General features: G+C 49.2%; 2 protein-coding genes across 2 annotated transcripts; both read right to left on the reverse strand.

Annotated features, from left to right (window-relative positions):
* Positions 1-1,449: 1,449 nt before the first annotated feature.
* On the reverse strand, positions 1,450-10,715 carry POFUT2 (protein O-fucosyltransferase 2). Its single transcript, XM_032114880.1, is given in 10 exon segments — positions 1,450-2,834; positions 3,116-3,239; positions 3,487-3,667; positions 4,207-4,332; positions 5,780-5,846; positions 7,995-8,105; positions 8,438-8,582; positions 9,625-9,875; positions 10,536-10,598; positions 10,600-10,715. Coding segments are annotated over 10 exon segments (1,338 nt in total). The 3' UTR covers positions 1,450-2,680.
* A 31-nt stretch (positions 10,716-10,746) lies between these two features.
* YBEY (ybeY metalloendoribonuclease) lies at positions 10,747-11,463 on the reverse strand. The gene is made up of 3 exons (XM_032114881.1): positions 11,125-11,463; positions 10,969-11,037; positions 10,747-10,855 (listed from the first exon to the last, which is right to left on the reverse strand). The coding sequence occupies exons 1-3, from the start codon at positions 11,461-11,463 to the stop codon at positions 10,769-10,771; spliced, it is 495 nt and encodes a 164-aa protein (XP_031970772.1). The 3' UTR covers positions 10,747-10,768.
* Between the last annotated feature and the right edge of the window lie 105 nt (positions 11,464-11,568).

Here is an 11,568-nt window from a genome sequence, read left to right on the forward strand (position 1 = left end):
GAGGATATTCCCAAGGACGCTGCATTTCAAGCACATTCTCAGCAAACACACCCAACTCAGCACAGAGGCACCACTGGAGCTCTTGCTTGGGGCTGGGACAACTGGGGACAGGAATGCCTACAAACCCTTGGCACAGCCAAACACCACAACTCCATCATCCCCAGGGAACTCGGGCAGTCTCCTCTTCACTTCTGCCCTTTTCCAGCAGCCACGGCTAGGACTGGGCTGTCAGAAATGGCATTCCCTAGGCAGTTCATCCCAGCAGAGAAGGAAAGAGCTCCTGGGAACATGAGCACGACTCACATCTTCCACCTTGCTCAGCCCAGAGTCCATCCAGCACTCACTGAGAGCTGCTGCGAGCTGAAATCCTCCCGGTCCCTCCTGCCGGGGAAAGCCTGCCTCCGCCTCCGGCTGCCCCCAGCTCTCACCTCCCGGCAAACAGCAGCTCCATCCTTGGTGGCTGCTCCCGGCTGCGGGCAGCCGCCGCCCTTCGGACAGGCCGATGGCTCGGGCAGCTCCGGTGCCTGCTCTTCCTCGATGCTTTTGCGTTTTCCTGCAGCTCCCCGGGCTGGGCAGGAGCACAGGGAGGCGATGGAGGGGGTGAGGAGCCCGGCCCGGTTGGCTTCTTGTGTGTGTGTCAGTGAGCCACGGCTGGGACAAGGACTCATGCTGGAGCTGTTGCCCTTTGGAGCCATTTTAAAAGTATGATCCTAGAACGTTTTGGAGGCTATTTCCCAAATTCCATTTGTAGCTGGATCTCACTGGAAAGCCCAGTCCAGCAACCCCATACCCCAGCTGAAGGGACTCTCTCAATAATGACGAGGGGGCGCTGCATGGGGACAAACCCAGAGCGAACACTGGGGGATGCTGGAGCAACTCCAACAAAGAGCTGAAATCCTGATGGACAGTGTCAGAGCGGCACCACCCCGGAGAACACCTTCCTGGCCTACCCAGCAGTAGCTAGCAACAGCACTGCAAGAAGGGTATTCTGCTTTCTTCCTATCACACCCTTGGTGCCTGCAGAACATCGGGCTCATGCTGTTGCTCCTCTGACTTTTATCCACGGCGCTTCCAAAAGCTGTGCCAACTGCTCCTGCCGTCCCTGATGGGTTAGGTAATGCCACAGCAGAAATGGCCATGCAGACAAGAATTGATGAACCACTATTAGCTAGACTGGAGGCAGTAGAAGCAGCACTAGTGCACTTAGGGGATCGACAAGAAGCTTTGAACGTGGCTGCAATTGGGAACAGCGCCAGGGGTTGTGCGTTACTCCCTGATGGGCTGAGGGCTCAGCAGCAGGGCTGACTTACAAGATGAATCCTGGGCACTGTGTTAGTGGCACCATCAGTATTATTTAGCTAAAAATAGATGACAAAGACGCAAATGTAACGAAATTAAAGTAAAAGGGAACGCGCTGGAGAAGGGAAGGAGGAAAGAAAAAACAGCACCTGCAGAGGTCAAAAGCAGGAACACTATCAGTGTGTTTTTTTCATTGCTAACATCTTCATTTTTTACATTTAGATTTTTTTCTTTGCATTTGGTTTCATTCCCAAGAGTTGTCTAAGAAATAATGTTATTAAATCTGCTTGTTTCTATTGGTACACTGTGAGAATTTGTTACTGCTCTGTACGTGTGGCTTTGGCCACGCTTGTGGAGATGTAAAATAAGCACTTGGATCGCTCTGGACACATAATGGGAAATGCGTCAGAAGAAGGCACCTGTGGGCAAAGTGCTGTTGTCTCGTAGATCTGCAGCAGTGCTGAGTTTGGCAGAGTGGTTGAAGGGTTTAGCCACCTTCACTGTGGGGAAGGCTGATGGGCTCCTGAGTACAGGGCTGTGGTGATGGTGCTGCCTTCCGCATGTCTTTCCTTTGTGAAAGAAACCAGTGGAAAAGCGAGGCCCTGGAGCAATCGGGACCCTCCTGAGAGGGCCACCAGCCCTGCTACACTTCCAGCAGTGTGCTGAGGACACCCAGCCACCCCTCCTCTCCCAGCCCTGGCCAGTGCTGCAAGATGCAGACGAGGGAACTGCCTCGGGAATATGGAATCTTGGCCCTGCTCCACCAGGCACCAACCTGTTTCTCTGCTGGGCAACGTGTCTTCACATGAAGAATGAGTGCCCAAGGGATGGGCATTGCAGGCTCCTCCCTAGGAGTGCGAGCAGCCCCCACCTGCTTTAATTCTGGTGGCAGCTTGGTTCCTCCGTGGGTAGACTGGTGCTCCCAGGGTGAGCACTCCCCATGACATGGCCAGGCCCCCCAGGCCTTCAGGTAAAAAATGACCACAGACCAGAAGAGGGAACCACGGCCAGGTAAGAAATGCTCCAGCAGGTGAGGCTGGTTTGAACAGCTGCATCCTGGACATTGCTTTGCCGCCTCCCATCACCCACCTCTGCAGCCAAGAGGCCCCTGTGGTCTGTAGCAACCCACTTGGTGCCTGTGGGACCACTCAGGGAAGGCAGCCAGAGCAGAACATACCAAGGACCTGGGTGGGGCAGCCAGGTAAAAATGCTGTGAGGTCCAGAGACAGTACAGCCACCCCACAACACACCCACGATGGAAGGGGAGCGGGAGCTGAGCGTGCAGGACTGGGTCATAGCTTGTTCCAAGGTAGGTAATTCCCCACGATTTTTCCTTATTATGGAGCTCTCACAGTATCGAAACCTTTGTAGTTCTCTGTGTTTAATACACAATTTTCCAGTGAGTTGGCTGCTCACAGTTTTTCTCTGTTTCACCACAAAATCGGTTGTAAGTTGTTTTTGGATCAAATCCCAAGATCTCCCTTTCCTCGTGGATTCGGAAGGAAAACGTTGAAACTGAGGTGCCTATAAAATACCTGTGAAAAAAAACCAAAAAGGGTTTGTGAGGGGGGGCAAGCTTTTAAAATGCAAGTAATTTGACTTCAGTCCAATGAACTTCACCGTTCAGTGAAATGATATGATAATGAAATTACCATATATATACTCACACAATATAACCATCATGCATCTACTATACACATCTCAATTGTATAATGTCTTACACAATTTGTGAACAACCATAGCTGGGCCAAAAATCATATTCAGTTTTGTGACAGCGACATTAAGATTTGGCTGAAATAAAAGTCAGGTTTGCTACCTTGCATGTGCGCAAATCCACTGGTCAATCACGGCCAAGCCCCCATCCTTATAGAGTTCCAGCTCCTCCCAAGAGGGTTCAAACCTCACCATCTCAGGCAGCAGTTTCTTGAGCAGTTCAATCTCTTAAAAAAGGAAGGATACAAATTTATCTCTACATTAGGAAGAGCAACTCGCTGCTGTCACAGGATGTGTTTGTTCAAGGGAACGCTGGGTGAACAGTTACAAAGCAAGTGACACCAAAATCTACCAACGAATTTTACAATGTGGTTGCCAAAATTCACAGCATTGCAGGCAGGGAGGGGAGCCAGCGGTAATTGCTGCGCTTATTGTCAAGAGTTACCAATCCTGAAGTGACTGTGATCTGCCTACCTTCCTCAACAGCATCAGTGGCTACAAAAACCTTTTCAAGTTTAAGAGTCTCCAAGAGGCTGCGGATTTTCTTTACTGCTGCTCGCAGGGAAGGCACATCTTCTCTGTGACCCCAAATGAAGTCTCTCCTTCTGAGATGAACCCCAAGGTATGGGCCACCTAGAGCTGTGCCCGTCTTAACCTATGAGAGAAAGATCAGTAAACGTTAAAACTTGAGAGCATCACTATTCACACTGAAGAGCAAGAATGCATCATCTCTGGATAAGGCATGGAATCACTCTGGCTGCACACAGCAATTTTTAAGTATGGACTGGAAGTAGTTTGGGACACTTGTTGCAACATTTAGATCTTGGGTGGCCTGCTTCATAGAAGAGAAACTGGAGTGCCAAATCTTTGTAAGCAAAAATTCCTCTCCTTGATCAAATAAATCCTCAACTGGCAGTTGGCAGCTGAACTTTACACCCACACATGGTACTGAGTACAAGAAGAAATTCAAGTTTCCTTTACCGAAATGAGGACAACAGAGATCTGGCCCTCAGAACCAGACAGGCACATCTCAACACTCTGTTAACTCGTGTCACACAGGGAGAAGGAGGTGCACCAGGAACATGAGTGTCCACCTCGACGCGAGCAGAAGAGTTACACTCACGTGTGCCTTCCAACACGAGCTGCAGCACACAGCCAGGAGTGCACAAATGAAATATTTGTTACTGATTTTACCTTCATCTGTGTCCAGTCCTCCTTGTACTGAGTCCTGTCTGCCTCATCCGTGGACTGAAGGTATTTCCTCCTGAACTCGTCTCCCACCACGCGGAGGTGTTTAGCAAACACCATGCTCCGACGGGTCTGTCGGAATAAGAGAGGACACTGAGTCAGAAAAAGGAGAGCTAAAAGCCAGTAGGTGGAGACAGTTTCACACACACACAGCACTTCCAGGATGCAGTTACTTCTGGGACATCTATGCAGTACTATAAGCAATGATTTCTAACCTTTTATCCAAGCTTGAACTGTTTAATTCTAATTACCACCACATTTATAGCCAGCATACTCACCTGCCCCTGCAATACACAGGTGTAGGGAGGACACTGCAGTTATTTACACAACAGAACACATAATACACCAAGTTAAAGACCCTAGCAATGTACCTCACTTTTGGAAACAAAAGCTAGGCAAACACTTTAGTGTGTGAAACACCTGTAAGAACAAAACCTGCTTTAAAAATATTAGGCATGCGGCCACAGATATGCCTATCAAATTCAGTGGAAAAGTGATGAAAAGGGAATTATTTCCTTAACTTGTGAATAATAATCTCCAGGGTTCTGGGATGCAGTTACCACTGCAACAGTCACAAGTGGCCTTTTTACTAACATGCAAAAGAACGAAGGAAATCCCAATTTCTCCCTTTTTGTCTGCAAAGAAACAGAGAAGGGGGAGATGCTTCTCAGAGGGGCATGGAAAAAAGAGAAGAGGCCCTGGGCCCAAGCTGCAGTGAGTAAACTCCTGTTTGGACATCAGGCAAAACCACTGGGGCAATGTTTAAAGTGCCACTGCTAAGAAATGTGTGTTATGGATCCATGTGGATTTTGTGTCTGCTTTTACAGGACAGGTCAGACTCAAAAAATGGTATCTGGGGTGCATTTCTTTCTTTGAGAGGTCACTCTCAATGAACAATTCATGGCTAGCAAACTACTGTTTGGTCCCTTTCTGAAAACATGCCCTATCCCAAGCAAATAGCCAGATGCTTACAAGACCGAGGTCTGTGTAATTTGTTTTGTAATATCACGAGAGTAAATTTGTCTTAGGAATTTTAATTATATCAAGCACTCCGTATCATGCTCCATTTTCCTGTGTCTGAACCCTAACACTTTCTTAAAATTTTTAAGACAGGAATTATTTTACCATAGACCTTTGCCTTGAAACCCACGGGAATTTTGCCTTTGAAGTCAAAGGGGGAGGGATTTGGGAGCACTTTTGGGAATTCTTTCGAAAAGACTAATCTTGAGGTTGACTAGATAAGAAACTGCTCCCATCTGACTGTAGATATGTTGTATAGGGGAGATCCTTTTTTAATCACCATGCCCCGCAGCACTGGGCCTTTAATTCCTAACAAATTCCTGTGTTACATTAACCCACAGTGGCCTGAAAACCATCTTTAGCACACATGGCTGAAACATAAGACACAAGTTACTTTCAAGACAAGAAACCCGAGGAAAAACTGAAGCACACATTGGTTACTGAATTTTTTAGCAGAGCCAAGTAAAAAGTCTAGAGAAGCTATCTGGAGAATACTCACATTCCAATAATCTTTCCCTCCGTAGTGGTCATGAAGAAGGTTTTCAGCTCTGTCTAACATCACTGACCTATTGAAAATTGTAAAACTGAGTGCAGTTCCCTTAGGAGTAGAATTCACATTATGAAGGTTCTTTACACATTTGCTAGGATAAAGCACAGACTATGATCTGTTTGCAAAGGGAGCATGGGGGACGAGGGACAGGCTCCTATGAGGCAAATTCTAGTTCTCTACAAGGCAAATTGTGACCCACAGCCTGCTGGGAGAGAAGGGAACCATGCCACTCCACAGCCCTGCTCTCCTCCTTAACAAATGGTACTGATACTGAAGTTAAACACTGACAAGCATTAACCACCCCCCACACAGTCCTTACAACAGTTGCTACAGGAGAAATAGGACTTCTGACAGGGAGAGTGATCCAAAGGGGAGAAGTGACCTGTGAGATAATGCTCAGCCTCAGAGCACACGAGAGCCTCTTGGAGGAAGCAGAAGATCATGAGAACAAAACCAGAGAAGGTGTTTTCCATGTAGAATAAGATGTCTCACAGTAAAACAACATGTCAAAGAACACAGAGACACTACAAAAATGTGTGGTAGTAGACAGCAGCTTGGGCTTCTTATAAAGACAGACAGTTCAGGATTGTGTACTGGAAACGTAACTGCACTATTCAAGTTCTAACAAGCAGAAGAGATTTTGAGAGTTTTGAGTATTCAAGAGCGTAAGAGATGCAGATTTAGTTTGTGAGCATACTGATGATAAGCAAACACACAGAAATGCTTCTGCTGAAAGGGATCAAAGTCATTATCTGGACCTCCTTACTAAAATGAGAGGAAGAAAATAACCAATCGATCGGCTTTGGATTATCACTGCTGATAATCAGCTGGACACTTGCACAGAAGGCTCCAAATCACCTGGAAAACAGACTAGACTGTGCTGGTGAAGAAGCAGCACTGGACCTAACAGGAAGCTTGGAGATGAATGAGGGTGCTAATCTAAATGCACAGACAATTCCTAGAAGGGACCACACCTGAAGAGTAAAAACCCAATCCTAGGAACACATAACTGGTTGTCCAGCCAGAAGGGCAATATGGGAGATCAGAGCTCTGAACTCTGGACAATCAGAGTAGTTTGAAGACACTGGTGATAAGTGCAGACACATGAAGATAAGGGAAATCTCACTGACATTGCCTAACAAGATTTCCTGACAGCCTTCATTAAAGGCTTTTAGGAAAACTTGGCACAGAAAAGAAGAATCTTGCATAGACTAAAAAAAAAAAAAAAGGTTTAGAGACAGGGATAAATGTATGGTTCTCATTGCAGAGGGAGGTAACAAGTGGAAGGAATCTTCATATTCCTAAACAACCTACAGAAGGGCATGAAATCAGGTGACACAGCTTAACAATCATTTAAAATTACTCAGGGCAGCTAAGACCAACTATGAAGAATTAGAGAAGTCTGATCACTGGCCAATGAAGTGGCAGATGGAATCTAATATAGAAGAGAGTGTAGTAAAAAAACCCAACAACTGGCTTCATCTAATAACTAAAGGTCTTGATGGTCAGGAATGAGGACAGTTTGATGCAAACAGCAAGGCAACACTCAGAGGTCAAAATAAGGAACCTGTGTCTCAGGAAGTAGCAGAAAAAGAAGAGAGCACTTAACAGAGCGTGTCATTTGTACTGCAACGTGACAGAAGTTTACCCACACTCAGTGTGCAGGATGCAGCTGAACTGCAAAGGTTCAGAGATTGGCACTGGTGACAACCAAAGGCAGGGAATGGCTTTCACATGGACTCTTGGAGCCAGGACTCTTCCCACTGCAAAGGGGACAACTGAAGGAGAACATGCTAGAGACATAAAATCATATGTGGTGTGGAGGAAAATATGTAACAGCTGATGGTTCAGCATCTCTTCCACTGCATGATCTAGATGATGTACCTTGGAAGCAGGAGTTAAAAAAGCTGCCTGAGAGGGAATATAAAGGAGCTCAAGGCTATTTGCTCTTAGGTTTTAGCACTGCAACCTTTAACCTAATTTACAGTTAAGTGTTTCTTGCAGGGTAAATCCCTTTGGTTATGATTTTAACAGAGTACACTAACTCAGTGATGAAGTATCTCAACAGTGGGATACAGCCTTCAAGTTCCCCCCACTCTTCCCACCTGGCAATGGGGTTGTACAACAATAATACAACAATAAATACTAATAGAAGGCAACTCACTGTGCTGAAGTGTTCTTCAGAAGGATGGGAGCCACAATAGAGGCAGATCCTTGGACAGACAAGCAAGAGGCATTTAGGCCTCGTGTTTCCTCGTAACCCCAGAACCAGCCCCTAAAAGGGAACAAAAAGGATTGGTTCACAGGCTCATATTTTAAGTTAATGTCATATATAGAACAAAACATCCTAAAAAACTACATACAATGTAAATAAGCCAGCCCTCTCCTTTATGCTGCTTTTCTATGGAGCAACAGCTTTCTAGAACTAGATCTTCTCATACCAATACAATATTCTATTATTGATGAGCTTTTTAAAAACAAAGTGAACCCCAAGCACCCAGCAATTCACAGACAATACTGCAACAACCACACAAGTCTGTTCTGTTAGAGCAGGCAAGTGTCTCTCTGAATACAACTGAAAAGACCAGAGGAACTGCTAGATGTTACCTGTAGTAGCCATGTTTGTCGTTGGAGTACATCAGCTGATCAATGCACGGCCTTTCATCTATTTTTTCTTCCCATGTTCCTTCTTTCCATCCTTCTGCATAGCCTTGTAGCACATAAATCTGTTCAATAAAAGGCCCACCTGACTCTGGGCAGAAGGCAAAGCAAAGGACTTGTGAGCATGAAAACACACACCATAAAGGGATGAACAAGCATCAGCTGCAGTTAAAAATCTGCTAAAAATGCTAATATTACACTACTCTCTCTCTTCCCAGTTTTGCCTATAAAAAAAGAAAGGAAGTTCTGTGTGAGCCAGAAGAGCTAAAAGGGTCAGGCAATGTGACCACCTGTTATCCCACCCAGCTCTGTGTGATTTAATATGCCAAACACAATGGAATCACCGTCAGCTGGGTAAAACACACCGTGAAGCACTGAGGTTTTCAATCCCACAGGCAGCTGTCACAGGAGGAGCTCCTCCAACAAAAATGCCAAGTACAAGCCCTTCTTCCCCTAAATTTCAGGATCTCTAAATGAATTTACCTGGAAGGCAGGCAACAGCTATCCCTTCAGAGCTCTTTACAGAGGTCTGACATTTGGTGGCCTTTATTTCCTTTGCTGAACAAGCCTGTGACACTGCTGCAGATTTGAACATTTGCTGATTAGCTCAACGTGGCATTAAATCCTAAAGGAAGCAACTCTACTTTCTTAAGGAAAGCCTTTCTCTTAGGCACAAAAAGCAAGGGGTAAGTATTTCAAGTAAATGCAGCATCGATGATGAAAAAGTTCAGGGAAGAACCTGCTGTACAACTTTTACTGTCCAACCACCACATCCAGAAAAAGGTAGCTTGTCTGTATTTCAACGAGCTGCCTCTCTCCTTATGGGCTTGTCCTTATGGTCAAAATCACGCAGAAATACCCGTGAATTTATACACAGGCATTAACTGTCTGTCTTTGGGGGTCCCAGGAAGTCGAGGGAACAGCAGTGCTACATCAAACAAGCTGCCAAGTAATTGAGTTATTCCATCCTAGTGGTTGTGTAGCTCAGCAAGACTCCTTCCCATCCCTCCTCTCACCACCGCTAAGATTTTTTTTTTCCACATAAAAGGATAAAAGCCCCTATAAGGACAAACCTGTTAAGAAGCCATATCAAATACTTAGTTAACTGTAGATTGTGAGATCCTGCACCCCACCTGCAAGGAACTGCTCATATTCGATGACAGGGATGTTCCTGTTGAGGCTTGGGATATCGAAGAACTCAGACCAAGGGATCCGGACCTGGAGGATGTCAGGGCTCTGCCAGTGATAAAGACGTCCCCAGGGAGGCAGAACCAACACCCAGTTTTCGCTTTTCCGCAGGGTCTTCAGAAGGGAAGCAATGCGAATGTAGACATCTCTGCGAAGGTTGAACCCTTCAGGGGGGTTTACATCGTACAAAAGGTATCTGGGGAGAACAGAGGAACGGATGATTATGTCTTCACATTATTTCTGGGAGGACATTGAGGCTTTTACATGTTTTTCTTTTTTACCCTATGATCCTGTGATGAAACTGTTGGGAAGGAAGCTGTTCCTCTTCTTGAGTTTATGGTACTCGGAAGGGGAAGAAGTATGGGAAGTCAGAGCAGTGTGTGCTGCAGGGGCTGGAGGGGCCACTGGGGTCTCCTGGTGAGGTAGAACACGCCAGGAGCCTTTCCTGCAGAGGGTCAAGGGTGAAGTGTGTCTCTCATCCTAAAGCTAACATGGGGTGTGTGGTGAAAATGGTGAAACTACTGGCATGTCACCCAGGCTAACTCTCGTAAGCTGGACACAACAGCAGGTAGACAAGCTCCAGAGGAGAGGGGGAAAAGGGTGCAGCTAGGAGCTGGATGATCCCTGTAGGGTCCCTTCCAACTCAGGATATTCTACAGACGAAAGCCCTCGGACAGCTGCGACGACAACTTCCAAAAACGACCCAAAAAAGCACCAGCAGGCGAAGGAGGCCCTTTACCAGCTGATGGCCGAGACACGGCGGGTCGCCTGTGCGAGGGGACACCGCACGGCGGGGGGATATCCCGGCGGGCAGGAGCAGCCCGGGGCCGGCCGCGGCGGGTCCCCCGCAGCTCACCTGGTGCGCGGGGCGGCGGCGGCGGCGGGCAGCGAGGAGGCGGCGTGGCCGGCGCGGAGGGCGGGCGGGCGGCGGCTCGGAGGCGGCGGCGGGCGGCGGCGGGAAGGCGGCGGCGGCCAGGCCGAGCAGCAGCAGCGGCAGCGCCGAGGGGCAGCGGCCGCCGGGCCCCTGCGCCGCCATCCCCACGCCACGTCCGGGGCGGCGCCGGCGGAGCCCCGGCCTCTCTCGGTCTGTCAGAAGAGGCCGGCGGTGAGGGGCCGCAGGCGGGAGCCCGTGAGACGGTTCAGCTCTTCCAGGATTTGCGCTTCCTTCTGGTACATCTGCGGGAGCAGCGGCGGTCAGCCCCGGGCAAGCCCCGGCTCCTGTTACCAGGGCCTCTAGTCCACCCCGTGCCGGACCCCGCACACCCTCCCCAGCCCCGGCGCACCCGCACCTGCTGCCACTCGGGTTTCGTGTCGTGCCGGTAGCCGAGCAGGTGGCACAATCCGTGGGCTGCCGTCACCTGCACGGGGGGCGAGAGCACAACACGCGTGTTACCGACCGAGCCCCGCGCCCGCCCCGCCGCCCGCCACGCCCGAGCGGGGCTCACCGTCAGGACATCGTCAAAGTCCTCCCCGGTTTCGCGGCACTGCTGGTGGATGTATTCCACCCCCAGGAAGATGTCCCCCAGGTTGTACTCGTCACGGCAGCGCGGCCGCGGCAGCTCCCCCGCCGCCACTTGGTGGAACGGGAAAGAGAGGACGTCGGTAGGCTCCGGGCACTGTCGGTAGGCGCCGTTGAGACGCTGCATCAACGCGTTGCCGGCGCAGACCAGCCCCACGTCGAAGCGGGAGGCGCCCAGGGCGGCGCGCAGGGCGCACACGGCGCGGCGCAGCGCGGCCCGGCGCACGGGCACGGCGGACTGCGCGTTCCGCAGCGCCACGCTCATCACGGCGCCGCCACCCGCCAGGACCCCGCCCACCCAACGAGGCCCCGCCCCCGGAGCCACCCCCCCAACACCGGCGCCCACCAATGGAGACCCCAGCCGCAGGAG

The sequence above is a fragment of the Corvus moneduloides genome, chromosome 7 (assembly GCF_009650955.1).
Source record: "Corvus moneduloides isolate bCorMon1 chromosome 7, bCorMon1.pri, whole genome shotgun sequence".
NCBI classification, from domain to species: Eukaryota; Metazoa; Chordata; class Aves; order Passeriformes; family Corvidae; genus Corvus; species Corvus moneduloides.

Coding starts and splice junctions, on each gene's coding strand:
- YBEY (XM_032114881.1), bottom strand. CDS start 11,463: ATGAGCGTGGCGCTGCGGAACGCGCAGTCCGCCGTGCCCGTGCGCCGG. Junction 11,038..11,124: donor ACTTTGACGATGTCCTGACG/GTGAGCCCCGCT, acceptor CCCCCCGTGCAG/GTGACGGCAGCCCACGGATT. Junction 10,856..10,968: donor CGAAACCCGAGTGGCAGCAG/GTGCGGGTGCGC, acceptor CTGCTCCCGCAG/ATGTACCAGAAGGAAGCGCA.